The sequence below is a fragment of the Scleropages formosus genome, chromosome 1 (assembly GCF_900964775.1).
Source record: "Scleropages formosus chromosome 1, fSclFor1.1, whole genome shotgun sequence".
NCBI classification, from domain to species: domain Eukaryota; kingdom Metazoa; phylum Chordata; class Actinopteri; order Osteoglossiformes; family Osteoglossidae; genus Scleropages; species Scleropages formosus.
The window spans coordinates 5,865,276-5,884,337 of record NC_041806.1 but is presented as its reverse complement, the minus strand read 5'-3'; the positions used below and the strand labels follow the sequence as shown (position 1 = coordinate 5,884,337).

The 19,062-nt window shown below is 48.1% G+C and overlaps 3 protein-coding genes across 5 annotated transcripts; 1 reads left to right on the top strand and 2 right to left on the bottom strand.

Moving 5' to 3' along the window:
* The first annotated feature begins 788 nt into the window (after positions 1–788).
* Positions 789–9,526, top strand: LOC108925538 (haloacid dehalogenase-like hydrolase domain-containing 5). Its single transcript, XM_018737555.2, has 8 exons — positions 789–1,111; positions 5,681–5,884; positions 6,075–6,187; positions 6,558–6,651; positions 7,109–7,142; positions 7,334–7,508; positions 7,967–8,155; positions 9,109–9,526. The coding sequence occupies exons 1-8, from the start codon at positions 1,025–1,027 to the stop codon at positions 9,503–9,505; spliced, it is 1,293 nt and encodes a 430-aa protein (XP_018593071.2). The 5' UTR covers positions 789–1,024; the 3' UTR covers positions 9,506–9,526.
* Positions 9,527–11,778: 2,252 nt separating this feature from the next.
* Positions 11,779–13,636, bottom strand: LOC108925540 (platelet glycoprotein IX-like). Of its 3 annotated transcripts, XM_029257368.1 has the most exons (3): positions 13,372–13,636; positions 13,108–13,152; positions 11,779–12,729 (listed from the first exon to the last, which is right to left on the bottom strand). In XM_029257368.1, the coding sequence occupies exon 3, from the start codon at positions 12,726–12,728 to the stop codon at positions 11,991–11,993; it is 738 nt and encodes a 245-aa protein (XP_029113201.1). In that variant the 5' UTR covers position 12,729; positions 13,108–13,152; positions 13,372–13,636; the 3' UTR covers positions 11,779–11,990. The 3 variants fall into 3 exon arrangements, with proteins under 3 accessions (XP_029113201.1, XP_029113197.1, XP_029113195.1); XM_029257364.1 differs by having other exon boundaries at positions 13,108–13,636; XM_029257362.1 differs by lacking the exon at positions 13,108–13,152.
* A 224-nt stretch (positions 13,637–13,860) lies between these two features.
* Positions 13,861–15,343, bottom strand: LOC114910402 (platelet glycoprotein IX-like). The gene is made up of 2 exons (XM_029250932.1): positions 15,331–15,343; positions 13,861–14,865 (listed from the first exon to the last, which is right to left on the bottom strand). Exon 2 carries the CDS (start codon positions 14,806–14,808, stop codon positions 14,209–14,211), a length of 600 nt encoding a protein of 199 aa, XP_029106765.1. The 5' UTR covers positions 14,809–14,865; positions 15,331–15,343; the 3' UTR covers positions 13,861–14,208.
* Positions 15,344–19,062: the final 3,719 nt, after the last annotated feature.

Here is a 19,062-nt window from a genome sequence, read left to right as displayed (position 1 = left end):
CTAAAATGTAAGCTATTTCTATTCAGTGAAAGGTTCTGTTGCTGAAAAAAAAAGACAATAACAACAAACTAAGTAAAGGAGTAAATGTAATTCGTATGTCCCCACCTCTACTGAGTCCACTTCCGTTCTCATCCCCCCGGGACTTTTAGTTAATCATGTTTCAATCCAGTTTGTTCGTCCTATTTTAGCATGTACTAGATGTCTGAGTATAGCATTTCCCCCCAGTATTTTACCATTAAAAAGGCCAATTCGGATACAAGGATTTTAAGTCACAAAACAGATGGTCGGCCATGACCTGAGAACAATGAAAATGACTTTTTATTATTGACGGAAAAGTTCCCCCAAAGCATCCATGACGAGTTTCTATCACCCGCCGTCCGCTAACCGTTGCTGCATTTGAAGTGAAGGTTTTTCTCTGTGTTCCACAGCCCCATCTCATCTGTAAATTAATGACGAAGAGCGAACTAAGCTGTAAATATGAAATAAGAAATCAAATCCGGAATGTCCCAAGGTACAATTGACGCTAGGCTAATGCGCTGTTGCCGGGATCGCGCACCCAGTGGAAAAACCTGGATGGAAAAACCTGGATGGAAAAACCTGTTCCAATGCCGATCTCATTTATTCTGTATGCCAACAACAATACTTAACACTGAGAAGGAAAGTAAATTACGTGAATGGAGCAATTTGTAGCTACTGCTTGAGATGCGCGTCGTTTTGCAGAAGCGTCTGTAAAGCGAATAAATGTGAGAGTCAAAAGGAATTTAAAAGAAGCCATTGTTATTTTAATTCATGTTCGGGGCTCCGCGAGTGGCTCCACTTCCATTGTGTTCTCGGTTGGCTGACCGTCCTCCAGCCCGGCCGGGAGAGCAGCTCCTCGCCTCCGCCCTCCTCTCCTCCCCCGCCGCTGTCGTCACCCGTCCTCCCCTAGAAAAGGTACATGGAGGAAAAGGAGCGGAGCGGAGCGGTCCGCCGGCCTCAGGAGCCCTTCTAGCCCGCCCGGCATCTCGGTCACGCACTCGACACAATGAAGGCTCTAGGGTCTCTAAGCCGGGCGGCCGCGGTCCCCAGTGTCTGGCAGCGGACGGGTGGCGGCGCTGCGGCGCGCACTCAGGTGGGGACGCGCGCGGCTCATCGCCTCTCTCTCTCATCATGCACTCATCCTGCTCTGCTTCTCCGGGTGCTCCCCCTTTCTTTCTTTCTTTCTTTCTTTCTTGAGTGTCCAGCTGCTGTGACACGTGCTCGGAGTCGGATAGCTCTGTCTGTGTGTGTGTGTCCTACACACCTAAACCTGCTGTCACTGAGTGAGTGAGTGAGTGAGTGGCTCCGCTTTGTACTTGCCAAGTACTACTTGTACCCCTAACCCGCAACACATCCGGACACTTATTTCTATTATTATTATTATTGTTGTTGTTGTTGTTGTTGTTGTTGTTGTTAGTATCGTCGCTAGTTCCGGGAAAGCACGTGTCCGAAGTGCCGTCTCGCGTCGCAGACTCCTCCTGTCTCGTTCGCCCAGGTTTCTGTCTCTCGTGCGCTAATGTTTCGCTGACGTCACCGGATGTGGAGAAAATTGCCTAAAATGCTCAATTAAAAATGGCCGCTCAGTCAACCTCTCTCTTGGGCAGCTGCGTAGACAAGTCATTACATGGACTTCTCTCGCTGCTACCACGAGGCAAGACGGTGTCACACTATAAGGTCCCGCACCAGCAGCAGGCTTCTTCTTGCAGGCCATCAACAGACTGTTGAACTCTAACTAATAACACCACCACGCACACAACCCACTGTACCTCCCATGTATTGCATCTGTACATCTTGAATCCTACGTGTATATTGCGTTATGTGAATACTGTGCATACTGTACAGGTGTTTATTATGTATATTTGTATTTACATTTATTTATTTAGCAATATGGGACTTCCAAGATACCGTTTAGCAACAATATCATTATTACTTGTTAACGGGCTTAGAATTGTTATTTAATCTAGAATGCCCAGGAGGGGTGGGCAACCACTGAGAAAAAACCCCCAGAGGTTTTTTTTCTCCCTCAGCCTTCAGTTGGAAGTTTTTTGTTCCTTTCCCCGGTGGCCAGTAGGCATACTTATAGCTCTGTAAAAGTACTATATTATGGTGCCCATTAGTCGACTGTCTCTTTGTTTGACGTATTTGTTTTTCTTGCCTTATGCCTGTGTTAAAGCGCTCTGTGTCAATGCGTGAGAAGAGCTCTCTATAAAAATAAATTGAATTGAACTGAATTTAGCAGACGGGGGTGCGGTGGTGCAGTGGGTTGGACCGGGTCCTGCTCCCTGGTGGATCTGGGGTTCGAGTCCCGCTTGGGGTGCCTTGTGATGGACTGGCGTCCCGTCCGGGGTGTGTCCCCTACCCCTTCTGCCCCGTGTTGCCAGGTTAGGCTCTGGCTCCCCGCGACCCCGTATGGGGCAAGCGGTTCAGATGATGTGCGAATTTAGCAGATGCTTTTCTCAAAGCGACTTCCATTGAAATCTGTGCAGTGTTTCAGCCGACACACCTTATTCACCACGGTGACTTACACTGCTAGATACATACTTACACTGGGTCACTCATCCACACTCTCTCTGTCACTCACACACTGTACTTTTTGTGGTCTGTATATTTGTAACTTGTGCCGAACAGCTGCGGAGAACGCACTAATGATTTTCACCACCTGTACACTTGTGGTTATTATGAGGTGGCAATAAAGTGATTTGATTTGACTCGATTACATAAGTTTTTTTTCAGCTGGAGCTTTCATTTTATACTGTAGAACGGTGCAGTGAAGCTGAGAATGAAGCTTAGTAAGGAAACACATTGGTGGGGAAGTCTTTGCACGACTTGTGGAAGAATACCAAGGACTTGTGTGACTATTAAAGTAAAATATTTTATTAATACAATCGACATTCAGCCAAAGCGCTACACAGAATATTGCCCACATTAGGTACCCCCCACCGACAAGGACAGATATTTATGTCCAGAGAGGCCCATGGTCACCTCATGGTCGGGGCTCATGAACCACTCAGGTTTAAGACAAAAAAAAAAACTTCAGTAAAGTTTGAAAACTAGAAGATATAGAATCAGTCCAAACAAAAATACATACAGGAGTAATTTAAGGCTGGATAGGGAGTTGATCTCAGGTGTGTTTTGGCACCACTGCTCACAAAGGTAAACAAAGTGTAAGACTATACAGAAAATATAAGGATTCTTTGAAGGGAAATGTTTTGCTAAGCTGATCAGGGTTTCACCCTAGATGGTCTTTCTGGAACCTTCCACATACTTACTGTTCCTGCTTCTACTTATGAATTGAGCTCCTTCTGTCCTAAATCTCCCCCTTTTCTGGGCGTTTGGAGTGCAGGTGACAGTGTGTGAGCATGGGCTCGCCTGCGTGTGTACGCTGATGAGCAGCTCGCCGACAGGTACGCACAGCTGCAGAGAGCCGGCGAAGGCCGAGCGGCCGAGATGCGTACGTGTTTGGGAGCCGAGGCAGAATTCTGTGGGATGTCAACACTTCCTGCCGATAACAATCAAGGCAGCGCTGTATTTTTGTTTGTATATATTTTTAGTTATTTGCAAATGCCAGACACGCTGCTGAAAAACATGGTAAAATGAATACAGTCAACTGAAGCAAGGACTACTCATGGTTATCCGAAATCTACACAAAATGTGAATGTAGATTACTTCTTGTCTTTATATCTACAGCTGCTGATACTCTGAACACTGTCATTTACCTCCAAGATACTGAATGAAGCAAAGCGAAGGTTAAAAAATTTTCTCCGCTATTCTGTTGTCTTTAGCAGTATGACACCATAACAGGCAAACATTTACTTTTATTTGTTCAGCGGTCTCTTTTCTCCAAAGCGACGTTCATCTCGGAGAAAAATACAGTGAATTCATTACATCAGCGGAAGAAGAAATTTGGATACAGACGTGATTGTAAAGTACAGTACATTTTTCACACTCCACCATACGAACCAATGTAGGTCACAGGAGTAGCTGCATGAAGGTGCATCCGTTATTCTACAATCCTAAATACACACACACACACACACACACACACACACACACACACCATCTGAACCACTTGTTGCAGGGAGCCAGAGCCTAACCCGGCAACACAGGGCACAAGGCTGGAGGGGGAGGGGATACCAGTCTATCGCAAGGCACCCCAAGCGGGACTCAAACCCCAGACCTACCGGAGAGCAGGACCCAGTTCAACCCACTGCGCCACCGCACCCTCCGAAATGTAAACGTTGACGTTTATCGTGCAAAGCACACGTTGGGATTATCCAGTTGCCTGTCACTTTTCTTTACACTGAGGGAATGCAGTGAGGATATATGGGCTGCCTGGATTCTTACACAAGTAAACTGGTTAGATGAGAGGGGGTGCGGTGGTGCAGCAGGTTTGACCAGCTCCTGCTCTCCGATGGGTCTGGGGTTCGAGTCCCGCTGGGGGTGCCTTGCGATGGACTGACGTCCTGCCCTGGGTGTGTCCCCTCCCACTCCAGCCTTGCGCCCTGTGTTGCCAGCTTAGGCTCTGGTTTGCTGTGACCCCACTGGGGACAAGCAATTTCAGAGAGTGTGTGTCTTTAGATGGGAAAAATTAAGCCTGCTGTAGTGCCATTAAGTGCATCTGAACAGAGTGAGGTTATTCTACCAACAGCTCATAACAATCTTCCTTTCTGGAACATTCCTCCTCTGCTGCCAATCCTTCCCTTTTACTTGCTTTTACAGCTTTTTGGGGATAAATCCCCACCCCATCACTTCTGGTTCTCCAAGTTGAATCAAGTACATGAGAATGCTCTAAGAGCCTTCAAGACTCTTTGCAGGAACTGGTACTATGATGCTGCTAGATGCATGTCTTTTTTTAATTTGTGTTTTTTATATATTCAGCAGACACTTTTCTCCAAAGCAACTTCCATTGAACTCTATGTAGTGTTACCAGCCCACACACCTTATTCACCATGGTGACTTACACTGCTAGATACACTACTTACAATGGGTTACTCATCCACACATCAGTGGAACACACTCTCTCTCCCTGTCACTCACACACTATGGGGGAACCTGAACAGCATGTCTTTGGAGTGTGGGAGGAAACCAGAGCACCTGGAGGAAACCCACACAGACACGGGGAGAACATGCAAACTCCACACAGATTGAGCAGGGATCGAACCCGCATCCTTTTGCACCACCAAGGCGCTGTGAGACTGCAGCTTTACTTGCTGTGACACCATGCTGCCCAACAGTGGTGCCATCCATGTGGTTATCCACAACTTTAGTTTCTGCTTTGACTATGCAAAGTCACCACAAATGGACGTATGGGACCATGTTTGTGTGGAGTTTCGTTGTCATTTTTACTGCATAATGTGCTTTTCTGCAGGCTTCTGAAATGTACGCATATGCTTTGTTTATACGTTGGAAAAAGTGATATTTTGTGTCCTTGAGCCCTTCTTTTGTATTTTCTTGAACTGGGGCCTTCAACCTTACTGTTTTCATCATAATCAGAACAGGTCATCATTGTTCAGGTTCTGTTCTCAGCCCCATGGAATAACAATACTGACCAGGAATAGCTGAACGGTGCTGGTTTATGTGTGCAAACTCTACTTTTACAAATATGTAAAAATTCAGTTTTTTTTTTTTCTTTCTCTTTTTTATTCTTTTTTTTTCTCTGCAGCTCCGCCCGGGTTTTGGCCTCCTGTTTGACGTTGATGGCGTCCTTGTACGGGGCAAGACACCTATACCGGCTGCCAAGAAGGCCTTCCAAAAACTCCTCAGTCCTCAGGGGCGGTTTGTCGTGCCCGTTGTTTTCGTCACAAACGCAGGGAACTGCCTTCGCCAAACGAAAGCTGATCAGCTATCGCACATTCTAGGCGTTCCGGTGAGTATCCACCGCTGCCAGGCTTCCCAAGAGGCGCCTTTCCCTGAGGGGGTAACTACATCGACCTGGTTAGACGATGCTATCGAGCAATCGTAAGCCTCGTGAAAGTGAAAGCTACCTTTTTAAATGAAAATTATCCGTTTCTTCGAAAGTGGAGTGGCTGGACGGTGCCTTTCTATTGTTGGGACAGATTTCCCAGGACCAGGTCATGATGTCACACAGTCCTCTGAGAATGTTCAAGAAGTACCACGACAAGTGCGCGTTGGTGTCGGGACAGGGGCCGGTTCTGGATATTGCCAAGAAGTATCCTTCCGAGCGGAACAAATGTTTTGCGGAGCGGTGACGAGTATTATTGTCATTTTCTTAGCGTTAGCACTTTTGCTTTTAATTTGTTCCGCGAAGGGCCCGTAGCTGCCGACCTTGGCCTGACCACATGGGGCAGTCAAGAGTCAGTTGTGCTCTACGTTGCCTGCTCAGTATGATCAGAGGACGTGATTACGTTTACATTCACTTTTACCTTTATTCATTTAGCTGCTTTTTACTTTTGTCAAGGTGAACTCTTCAAAAGCACAGCCCTTGACTCCGTATTTTGTAAAAGAGATACCGCTGAACCCCGCGCCCTACCTGCCACATAATGTTCAGGCCGATGTATTTCCTTGACATTTTCTGACAGCCTGGGCTTTCAGAAAGTGGTCACCGTCGACATGCTGCGGGATTCATTTCCACTGCTTGACATGGTCGACCACAACAGACGTCCAAAGCTTCCGGTAAGTTCCAGGGTTACCCCCTGCCAGCTGCTGCTTGCTGCTGTTAGGTTCGGACAGGGTCGCTGCTCAGGATTGGAAGGGCACTGTTGGGTGGAACCAAAGAGCTATGCATTCTGGTGTATAAAAATAAAATTCCTAGTTCAGGGAATTATTTGAGTAAGTAATTATTGAGGGGGTGCAGTGGTTGGCTGGGTCCTGCTCTCCAGCGGATCTGGGGTTCAAGTTCTGCTTGGGGTGCCTTGTGATGGACTGACGTCCCGTCCTGGGTGCGTCCCCCTCCCCCTCCCCTCCAGCCTTATGCCCTGTGTTGCTGGGTTAGGCTCCGGCTTGCCACGACCCCCCCGGACAAGCGGTTTCAACCAGTGTGTATGTGTGCGTATCTGTGTGTAAGTAATTATTGACTTAGCTCCTTGTACAAAGTCCTGATTTTTTTTTTTCTCCCCCCTTCCCATTCTAGTCATCTTCTATTGTAAACTTTCCAAAGGTTGAAGGTAAGTGATTGACTTATTTACCATTTATTATTTATCTTTTGAAATTGCTACTTACTATCAGCACTGGTTTAAATGTGCCTTTTTTTTTTAGCTTGGCTGTGTCAGCATAGCAAACATGTCATCAAGTGTGTTATAATTTTTTGTGAAAGGTTGGGTATTTTGGCAGTGTGCACGTTTTGTACAAATTACAGTTGTTATCCTCTTCGGGGAGCCAATTCGATGGGAGACAAATCTGCAGCTGATCATCGATGTGCTGCTCACCAATGGGAACCTGAGCAGTGCCCAGCAGTACCAGACTGACCCTCATTTACCCCTCCTTGCCTGTAACATGGACCTGATGTGGATGGCAGAGGCACAGTCGCCACGGTAATTGCATACAATTTGCAGTCTTGTATGCTGCATATTATGGAGTGAACTTAAAGGTAGTGTATGTGCCACAGTATTTGTATTTTGTTAAAAATCGTTAATGTGCAGTGTGTTAAAAATCCATATTAAGCTGGAAAACAAGTTTGTTTGTTAAATAGCCTGGCTGTACAGTAGATATTTGTAAGTAATAATCCACCTACCTCCAGACTAGAAGCAGAATATTTTCATAATTATATGACAGAAAGGTCTCTGGATACGAACACATGGCTTTCTCGACAGATTTTGCGTGTTTGCAACGTAAAGAAGGCTATGAGTTATTGAGTAAGCACTTTGCTGACAGCGTGCAGGAAATCTCAGCTATAACGTGTGAAAGTACCGATTACCTGTCTGTTGGATGCATGCGGCTTAAAGACGCTTGATAGTTATTATCTCATCGTTCCTGCTTTTGCCGAGAACAGATTTGGTCACGGAACCTTCCTGGTTTGCCTAGAGAATGTCTACAAAAAAATTACTGGAAAAGACTTGAAATATGAGGCTCTAATGGGAAAGCCAAGCGAGCTGACTTATCACTATGCTGAACGCCTGATCCGGAAGCAGGCTGCCGAGAGGGGCTGGAGGTCACCCATCAAGTGCCTGTATGCCATTGGGTAAGTCCAGCCCCTGTGCTGCATTGTTGGTGCTCAGATGTCTAGTTACGCTCCACCGGGTAGGACTGTTTGCCTCCCTCACTGTCATATACGTGGCAGTAAGGATCTTAGAAGTGTTTTTGCAAGCTGAGCTCACGTATGGGTTATGCCGTGTTCCTAGATCTTGCCAAGGCTTACGTCCGGAGTTCTTGACCACACATGCTAGGAGTTGTGCGGTAGACGTACGATGAGGATTGGGCTTTAGAAGCGGGTGTAAACTGTACCCTAAAATGCGCGTAATAAGCAATCGTCTGAAATTACGAGACGTGTTTTACGAGAGCACAGGTTACAGTCGGTCCCCAACTTAAGAACTTTTGAAGTAACAAACTCTTAGCCTTTTTTTGGGGAAGAAATCAGTATTTGCTTTTTCCATTTTCAGAGAGTAGCATAGCAGTTCGAACCAGCTGCTGAAGCATCACCCGATGCGGCGACGAGTAGTGGCGCAAATGCAGGCGGTCCCCGATTTACGATGGGGTTCCGTTCCGCGAAACCCATCGTAAGTCGAAAATATCGTATCGATGCATTTAATACACCTAATACACACCTCTGCGTGACACACTGGGAGATGCGGATCGCTGCGGATCGCTGCGGATCGAGGGAGTGTTGTAATGCATATCGCTTGCCCGGGAAAAAATCAAAATTCGACGTACAGTTTCTACCGAATGTCTGTCGCCAGCTCACAGTCGTAAAGTAAAAAAAAAATCGTAAGTCGTACCATCGTAAATCAGGGACCACCTGTGGTAAGCGCTGCCTTAAGGTTTTCAAAGAGCGGAGAAGGTGGGAGAACCGAACAGAAGATGAACAGGCTGTAGATGATCATCTGCCTTCCGCATCTACCAGTTTTGAGTTGCGAGTGAACTGCCACTTCTCTTCACCCATGACCCTCTCCTTTTCTTCTGTGTGGTTACATCTAGGGACAACCTCATGACTGACATCTATGGTGCTAACCTGTACAACCGCTGCTTGGAGGAGAGGAGCTCCAGCAAGAGCTTAAAGGTGGTGTCCAAGGCTTTCGTTGGTACCGGGTCCTCCACTACACTGGCCCAGGAGGAGGTTGTGGAGAACACCTGGGAAAGCGTGTTAGCAGCTCCCTCGGCCACCTCCTGCAAGTCCATCCTGGTTTGCACTGGGGTCTATAATCCCCACATGGAAGTGCCCCCCGATGCCAGCCGCTGCATCAAGGAGACCGTGTTCCACGGACACAGGGACTTTCGCTTTGACCCGGTGCTAGTGGAACCCACCTACGTCGTCCAGGATGCTGACGCAGCTGTGGAGCTCATTTTCCAGAGGGAGAAGTTCGTGCCTCAGTGAGGCTGCCAGAGGAAGAACACCCCCCCCACCTCGCTCAGCCTCGGGCGGCTGGGTTGCGGCGTTTCAAACACAAATGTTCTGCTCTGGAAGTTCTGGTGGGACTCGGGAATTTTACTCCTGCGGATTTGACACTGCGGAAGTTGAAAGGTCGTGTAATGCTGGCACTGAAAGTACCGCGCAAGGGCTTTCATTCGGCATAACCGCTCATCTGTAAAACGCAAAGCCCCACAAAGAATTTTAAAGGATGCCAATTTTTTTTTTTTTTTTTTTTTGTGTTGTTGATTTGGAATTGTACAAGCTTCGAAAATCTATGTATGTTTTCGTAGGTCCGAAAAATCTGAACGCAGTAATATGCTTTCTTTGTCACTAGTGTAAGGGCACCTGAGGTTTTAAAAGCATTAATACTGTTACACTTTGTTATAATGCCAGTATTTATGAATTACTTTAATGTGCCACCCCCCTGTTGCTTTTTATTTGGACAGAAAGCACAAGCTTGTACTAATTTTCTCGTTATGAATTGGTCTGATGTAACACTTATGTGAACCCCATCTGCGTACCGATCGAATGTGCGATGACAGATGTTCTCCATGTGCAGCGAAAGTGTCTGTTGGGTATTTTGCTGTAAAGTCAGACAAGATGTGTTTGTTAAAACAGGTTTTGGAAGACTGCAATGTAAAAGCGCATATTTTTAATAACTAACAAAGTGCTTCATAATTATTAAAAACTGACTCAAAGACGCAACTCGGTTTGCTCATTGACTTTGTGGTTCTTAAACTGAGGTTGATATGGGTAAGATTTTGGGAGTGTTCTTGACAGAATAGCCTTTTCAGACGTGCCTCTGAATGTCAACAGTTGTGTTTTCGGAGACCAGTACGTGAAATTATTGAAAATACGGACATTTTCTGGTGTTTTTTTTTTTTTTTTTATTGCGTTTTATTCACTGTTTGACTTTCTGGAATTTCTTTGTCGCGGGGCAACACTTGCCTGCAGTTCCACTTCCAGCCGTTAGAGAGAAGCAAATTGCTACCGGAATAGAGACTGAAATGACGCTGTGGTGGTGGTCTGGGTGGGGGGGCACAGGCAGCTTCATGGACTCATTACAGTCAGCATATTTTTCAATATATTTCAACTACATCCTACACATTTACTATAAATTGCCCAGCAAATGAACAGACATTTCTATTATTGTGTCGTTTTTGCTGCAAACTAAACCAGATGCTGACAAACGTTTGAGTAATGAATTGGTCTCTTCCTCAGGGTCAGTTTCATTAGTTCATCATGTAATTCAATTCAATTCAATTCAATTCAATTCAATTCAATTAATTTCAGTTCAATTTGATGTAATTCAGTGCAATTCAGTTCATTGGTGTAATTCAGTTCAATTCAATTATTTTTTATAGTGTGCTCTTCTAACCCAGTGACACAGAGTACTAACACAGTACTAACGGATATAGCAGACACAAGATGAATCACTTTTTAATCCGCTCTCCCCTCATGATCCTCCATCACACTTTAACTCTTATTTCTGCACCGCACGTGGTTTGTGGCACCATCCTTTGGTGTATAAAATACAGTGCTGTGGAGGATGAGGACGTGGAGTCGAGCTATTTATTTATTTATTTGTGTGTTTTCAGCCATTTAAACCCTTAAAGTTCATTTAACTTTAAAGTTGCTTCACGTTAATAAAAGGTCAATTAAACCGATGCCCCATCCACCTTGTATAATGTCTCATTCGAAATTCTTACTGCGGAGAAGAACGCTGAGATCCTGCATTGTAGGAGCTATTGATGAAAATAGAATCAAGTGTTACAGCGAGGTTATTATAACTTTGTCTGGTGCTTTTAATCTGTGAATAAAAAGAGGGATTAAACTGCATTATTAAGGTTTCGGAGACTCAAAATTACGAAGAATTTTGTGTTAAGAGCTGACTTCGGGTCCCGGTAGCGTCCGTAAGTTGAGGTTCAAGCATGTACCGAGGACACTTCTCCATACTGTAATCCCTGGGGGTCAAGATATCACCTACAAACTAGGAGGCAAATCACTTCTGCATGTACATCTCATTAATTTTTAGAAATTTATTTTAGAATTTAAAAAAAATATATATTTATCTGGGAGGGGGTGTGGTGGCGCAGTGGGTTGGACCACGGTCCTGCTCTCCGGTGGGTCTGGGGTTTGAGTCCCGCTTGGGGTGCCTTGTGATGGACTGGCGTCCCGTCCTGGGTGTGTCCCCTCCCCCTCCGGCCTTACACCCGGTGTTACCGGGTAGGCTCCGGTTCCCCGTGACCCCGTATGGGACAAGCGGTTCTGAAAATGTGTGTGTGTGTGTATATTTATCTGGAGGTTGACTTCAGAGACAGTTCAAAGATGATAGAGCTGTGCTATGAGTCTGGAAGTTCCATCAACATGCTCCTCCACTGGCCCAGCGTGGTCACACTGAATACGAGCACCATTTGTCCGTTAGTCGTACATCCGCTAGATCCCGTCCTCAGGTGGCCTTGATCTTTATATTGTGTTTCTTATGTAAGATTTCAAGGACCTGAGGCAAGATTTCCATGTTAAACAGAGGCTTCTCCAGGTCATCCGTCCACTGCAGCGTGCACTCGGCCTCCTCTGACCGCCTCCTGAGCGACCTCTTCCTGCGTTTGGCCTCGAAGGACCTCGAGAGGTCTTTGTCCACGTCCCCGTGTCTCCGAACCACGTTGAAAGTGAAGGTGGAGTTCTTGACTGTCCACAAGCACCAGAACAGGAGGGCGATCAGACCGGCCATCAGCAGGATGGTGACAATGTCCAGCCAGCCACTGACGCAGCTCTCCCGGCTGCAGCTCGGGAGGTCCGTCTCGCTAAGCTCGGCGATGGCCCTGTGTCTCAGGGCTGCGGGTGTGACACAGGTGGGTCTTCCCGCCGCTGCTTCGTGGTCCCGCAGCCAGGCCCTCAGGTACAGGATACTGCACCCGCAGTCCCAGGGGTTGCCAGACAGGTTGACCATCCTTAAGTCAAGCAGTGCGTCCAGCAGCCCTGGAGGTAGACTGTGTAGCCGGTTGTCCTGCAGGTGCAACTCTGAGGCGGTGGGCGGGATCGGGGGCAACTCCGTAAGGCCGCGCGACCGGCAGTCGACCCGTAGTCCGGTGGGCCGAAGGGAGACGCAGCGACAGGGGTCTGGGCTTGACTGCGTATTCGAAGAACCCAGGAGGAAAAGAACAGCTAGCGCTGGACCGATGAGCATCCTAGAGCGCAAAATAATGGAAAACGTCACGTGTGCACGTTACAAAAAATGAAAATCGACACTAAAATTGCGTAAATACCGCTACGGACCGGTGCGTCGCCCGGGCTCCGGACTGCAGCGACCCGAAATGGTTAAGGTAAATGAGAGAGTAAAATATAACGGGCGTATGTTTCGACTCAATAGCTTAGAAGTGAGGGATCCCGGTTCGAATCTCCCTCCTTCCGCAATACCCTCGATTGAAGTTCCTTATCCTAAATCGCTGCAATAAAAAAAATCCTACCTGCATAATTGGTTCGGTAATCGCAACTTAATATACACACCGCACATGGTTAGCCTTTGGAGAGAAGCACCGTCTGCACAAAATAATAATAATACTCACGTAAGACTCTAAGAGCCTTGCTGCGTGACGTTTCTTCTCGACCGTCTGTCGTAACATTAGAAGAACAAACCAGAACATTAAGATTGGTGCTTTAATGAAACAACCACATATTTTATGAACGAAAGCGGAGGAGAACCGTGCTCCAAGCGGACCGGACAAAAGCAAAAACATGCGGACGAAGCGCCGTAGCCCTGCAGGAAGGTCCGGTTATGCGCCGACATTTCCGGAGGGTTCCGGCAGGCCTGTCTGCGGGCGCTGGCCTACCTCTCAACGTAGACCTGGAGAGCAGACAAACGCGTGCAGCTCCACGCATCGTTGAGGAGACAGCTCTTCAGTCCAGAGGTGGTGCTCCGGGGTACCTTCTCACGGCCCGTTACTCCCGGGGGGGCAAGGGAGGTGTTTTTTCAAATTTTTTTTCCTCCCAGTTTCCCCGTACGATCAGTCAGAAACCACACGCGCGCTCGCACGGAGAAGACGGTTGTCCCCGCACACCACGTGACCCGGTGCGACCCCTCCTGGGCCGCAGCGATAAGACTATCAGCTATGTGGGCCTTGTGGTTTCGGGACACAGCTCCGCCACGTGAGGGCGGCGTCACTCCAGAGTAATAAGCGGGCTGTTTTCTCCACCCATCATTCCTTCGTGAAGAAAATCACTCCGCGCTGCCGACCACTGCGAAGCACTTTATTGTCATTTAACCCTTTCATGACAACATTGATGCAAACCGACAGACAACGAACGTGCTGCAAATTGTCAGGTACGTCTCTGCATATGGTGTTAAGCATTAAAAGTCTACATATTAATTTGAAAAGAATGTTAACGGGACAGAGACGGATCCTCCTTTCATCCATAAATGCATTTTGCAATCGGTGCAATTGTATGATAATTAATGCAACGTGGCAGTCGGTGTGGACAGGGAGTAAGAGCATCGCGAGCAGAGCCGCTGGCCTTGTGGGCTCAATCCAGGGGAGGAATCCCAAAATAAAAACCAGCCATGTGGAAGGGAGTCAGTGCGTCGAGACTCGCTCCACGTGACCACGCGTGAATCAGCGGAGCAGCAGGTGCGAAGAAGCGGCCGAACCTCAGCGCTTTGTTTCTGTCTATTAGACGGCTGTCCTCCTGGGGGCGCACCAGAGCGCACCGGGCGTTCGGCGCCCGTCAACGCGGATCCTTCTAAGGATCGCAGCAGCGTAGGCCAGCAGGCCCACAGACAGGAGGACGAGAGACAGGGCGGCGCCCAGCACCCGGACGTCCGCCAAGCAGTGCGGCTCCTGGGCGCGGCGGCACCCGGGGATCTCGTTCCCGCTCAGCGAGGGGATGCTCCTGTAGGAGCCGTCGGGTAGGGAGCAGCGGGTGCCTGTCGCCGTCACTCGGCCGCGCCGGTCCTCCAGCCAGTGCTTCAGGTAGAGGATGCGGCAGCTGCACTCCCAAGGGTTGCCCATCAGTTTCAAGCGCTGCAGTCGTGCCAGGTGGTCCAGGGTGCCTGGCGGTACCGCGCGGAGCCCGTTGCCCTGGAGGTCGAGCACGACGGTGTCGGGTGGTAACAAGGGGAAGGGGCCGCCCTCCGAGACTGAGCAGTGGACCCATTGGCCGATGTCGGCGAGAGGGGTGCACATGCAGTCGTCGGGGCAGCAGCCCACCCCCACAGAGAGTAGCAGGATGGCCAACGTGGCGCAATCTCTCAGCCCCCCGAGGCCAGTCATGGCACTTCGCACTTCTTCGTCTCGCAATGAACGTTGGAGAGGAGGCAGGAAAAGCCACTGGAGGGTCAGAATAATAAATGAGAGCAATGCCTTGGGACAGTCAGTAGTGTAGTGGTTACAACTGTTGTCTTCGAATCTAGTGGTTACAGGTTCAAATCCCACCTCTAGCTGTAGTACTCTTGAGTAAGGTACTTAACCCAAGTGCTCCTCTTAAGTTAGCCCACTGTATAAATAGTTAAATAACTTTAAGTGACATTGGAGAAAAGCATCAGCTACACAAATAAACGTAACGATACCATGAAGGAAACCGCTCGCCGCTTTAGAGGAAGGCAGCGGGAGCCCCAAGTCGTACCTCTGCTGTCCTACCGCTCTTCGCCTTTTACACCCATTATGTCCACTGACACGAATTATTCATGAGCGAAAAAACACGCTCCCCTCCGCGGACGTGCCGTATCAAATATTAACACCGTTTAATTTACATGGTAATGTGCAGTTTGTAAGAGAGAAAATGAAGCCTCCTACCGTGAAGGAAGTGGCAGCGCAGACGAGCGCTTGACTGCAGGGACGAAGGACATTTATCTTTGACTCCAGGCCTCACGCTTAAGGAAGGAAATCGTGTAACTGTGATACGCAGCTGAGCTCTTTTCCACTTTCTTTTTGGGGTTTTTTTTTTTTTTTTAATTATCTATTTGCACGTCGGGCTAAGAGCAGCGGAGAAATACGCGACGTACACGAAGACATTATTACAAAAAGCCACCTTTTTTCTGCTTGCAGTCTTGGGGTCCCTGGTTTGACTCCGGCCATTCGTTTGTTCGCTGTTCGACGCAATATAATGTGTTCATAAGTTTACATTTATGCATTTTGGAGACACTTTTCTCTAAAGCGACCTACAATAATTACCACGTGGTACTTAGGTGACGGGGGAGCAGCGGTTTGGACCGGGTCCTGCTCTCCACTGGGTCCGGGGTTCGAGTCCCGCTTGGGGTGCCTTGCGACGGCCCGGTGTCCCGTCCTGGGTGCGTCCCCTCCCCTCCAGCCTTATGCCCTGTGTTGCTGGGTTGGGCTCCGGCTCCCCACGACCCTGTCTGAGATGAGCAGTTTCAGACTGTGTGCGTATTTAGGTGACACTTTTATCCAAGGCGACTTGCAGCGCTAGATGCGGTAAACAAGGTACAGTCGTTACTCTAATTACATCGCAGAGAAATGTAACTGACACACACACAAAAGAGGGCAATTTGCACCCAAAACACATCTTGGGTCTCAGGGAGAAGATACAAATTCCACACAGGGTGAACGGGGATTGAACCCACATCTTATCGTGCAGCTCAGGAGCTATGAGACACCAAGACCACCCGCTGCGCCGCTGTGCCGTTGTGCAACCGTTCGCGTTCGCCAAACCCTACATTTTCCACTTGCTTTATGTTCTCTAAGCTTTGTGAGCAAACCCAGAAAACACACACGCAAAGACACACAGATACACACACACACACGCGGCAGCGCTGATACGCATTTGAAGGGAATCACCGAGTTGATGTTTCATCTCTGTGTTATTCAGTTTAATAAAAGTTTAATATTTCAAGCTCTTGCATCATTCTTGTACTTTTTAAATGAAATACAACTTTTTCTCTCCTGTTCCGGTTTGATCCGAAGGCGGTACGGTAAGTTCCCCCAGTCGGCAGGGGCCGCGCTGAGTCGCAGGACGCACTCCTGGGGTTCAGTGGGACCTGCTGTCCTGTCCACACCGAGCGCTCGCCGCCGGTGTTGCGCTTTGAGGAGACACCTTGCGTACGTCCATTTCTGGACACGTTCATCCACCTTACCAGTCCCACTGGTCCAGTGAGCCTCCTCACCGCCCTGTCTGTGCACAGCCACTGCGTGTCAGTGTGTGACTGTGTTTAAAGCATGGCAGAGAATGAGAAACGCACCTTGAAAAGCACTTCGGTCCAATAAACTCTAGGTACAGCCGTCTAAATGGTTTCATCTGACAGTCTTATGTTATTATTCTTATTATTTCTCTCACACCTCATTATTATTATATTTCACTGACAATTTTCTTATTTTTATTGCTATTCGGGGGGCGCGGTGGTGCAGCGGCTTGGCCGGGTCTCGCTCTCTGGCAGGTCTGGGGTTCGAGTCCCGCTTGGGATGCCTTGTGATGGACTGGCGTCCCATCCTCGGTGTGTCCCTTCCCCGGCCTTGCACCCCGTGTTGCCAGGTTAGGCTCCAGCTTGCCGCAACCCCGCTCGGGACAAGCAGTTTCAGTCAGTGTGTGTGTGTGTGTGTGTGTGTGTGTGTGTGTGTGTGTGTGTGTGTGATTTCACCGACACCTTATTATTATTACCATTATTATTATTTTGCCGAGACCTTTTTCCAAAGTGACTCACAACGTTGTTTGCACGCTCAGCTGCCCGTACTGAAGTAGCCATGATTTATGCAGCTGGCTATTTTTACTGTATGAATTCAGGGGAAGTACCTTGCTCTGCGGCACTAGTCGGGTTTCCAACCCAGGGCCTTAGACCGCAAGGCAGTGGCTCCAGGAGCCTGCGCGTTGGGGCCGAAAGCACCATTTGTTCCAACCGGGCGTCCTTTTCGGAGAGCAAACACTTACCCGCCTGTGCTGCGAAGACGGCGCAGCAGGACCGTCCTCGTCCTGGATCCCGGACACAGAGCACAGCGACAGCGGCTCCACTTTGACAGAGTTTATTTTGGGTTCTCAACATCGTCACAGTTATAGTTTTACATCAACAAGGTCTTATGAACTACTTACAAACAGAATGCATATTAAAATGAGAGCGCTCTTCCGTTTCCCTCTCCATCGTCGATGTTAAATTCCGAGCCTAAGGGACGAGGGTCCCTCGGGACAGTGCGACGGCGGAGGCAGCGAGTCATTGTAACAGTCTGCGGTTAACGTGTTCACCGTGTCACGGGTCAGTACAGCTGGGGGCGCAAGTGATTTCCGATGTGAGCGATTAAAATACACACTATGTACAGTTAGCGCTGCGGTTCCGGAGTCACGAGCGGCCTCGTCGGACAAGCACCGCCTCCTTCGCCCCGGTCCCGCTCTGTCAATGGCGTAATGGCGTCCGCTGAAAAGCATGCTGGGTTTACGCACCGCAAAATATGGAGCGGCGAATTTCCATCAAGTTCAGCCAAAAACGGACAAGGAAATAAAGAAAACACGGGGGCTCCCCGGTGGGCGTCCGTCACTCGCGCATCCGTGACCTCGGATCCACTATTACCCGCGCACCTCGTCATGGTACACTTTACACCGCCAAACAATGCAGTATCATCTTTAAAAAGAAATGCAAGAACGCCGCAATCGCATTATCGGAGTCGCGACTACGGCACCATCCCGAAGGACGACTTCCGCACCAGTTCGATGATCCGGCGCCGCCCAGATTGCACGGACGTGATGGTGCCATTTCCGCGAAATTAAAAGTTTTAACAGCTCTTTTTATTACATACAACTGTACACACTTCCAGTCCTGGGCGCCGACTCCGCTCCAGTAGATGGCGGCTCCCGCATTTCAACTCCCCTTTTCACATGACGCATTTTGACGGCGGGACGTCCATTTTTGTAGTTTTTACACACAAGTTCTCCGTCGCGCCACAGCAACCGTGCGAGTTTGCACCGTACATCCATCTCGTGTATTTACACAATGAGAAAAAAACAAAAAAAAAAAAAAAACAGAAATCTGTTCAGGAACAACCCATGGTAACAAACTACTGTTATTACAATGCCATGAAGAAGCCTACATATTTTAATTTGTTAACACTTAGCTCCAACAACAGTCAAGAATAACATTTATTTATTTAGCAAATATACAATATGTAGAGAAAAGCCTCACTATATTGACATGACATGCAAGAGTATTTTCTTGGACATTTCTCATTGCTGCAGGACAACGGGCCTTGAAGACCATGACGACAGTTAGACAACAACGTTGCAGAGAGAAAACTATCCAGGACACAAGATGCAAAAAGGATTTTAAAAAAATTTTTAAAAAAGAAAGACAATGACAACGTAACAGGGAATGCACCGCATGGAAAGTGAAGCCCTACCTTATTTCGTAATACCGGTACATGTGTATCAATATACCTGTTACACATGTGATTACTGGAATAAAACACTGAAATAAAATATAATGGCGAGACTGCTCTCAACAGAGTTTGCTAGGATCGCATCCCTTCCACAGACTGGGAATTTGGAGGATGTAACAGAAGGTGTTGAGAACGCACCTCTTTTTCAAGGCG

Bases quoted from the DNA above. Each gene is read 5' to 3' on its own strand.
- LOC108925538 (XM_018737555.2), top strand. From the start codon at position 1,025: ATGAAGGCTCTAGGGTCTCTAAGCCGGGCGGCCGCGGTCCCCAGTGTC. The intron at 6,652-7,108 runs GTAAGTTCCAGG...TTCCCATTCTAG, and splicing joins ACAGACGTCCAAAGCTTCCG to TCATCTTCTATTGTAAACTT. The intron at 8,156-9,108 runs GTAAGTCCAGCC...GGTTACATCTAG, and splicing joins AAGTGCCTGTATGCCATTGG to GGACAACCTCATGACTGACA.
- LOC114910402 (XM_029250932.1), bottom strand. From the start codon at position 14,808: ATGACTGGCCTCGGGGGGCTGAGAGATTGCGCCACGTTGGCCATCCTG.
- LOC108925540 (XM_029257364.1), bottom strand. From the start codon at position 12,728: ATGCTCATCGGTCCAGCGCTAGCTGTTCTTTTCCTCCTGGGTTCTTCG.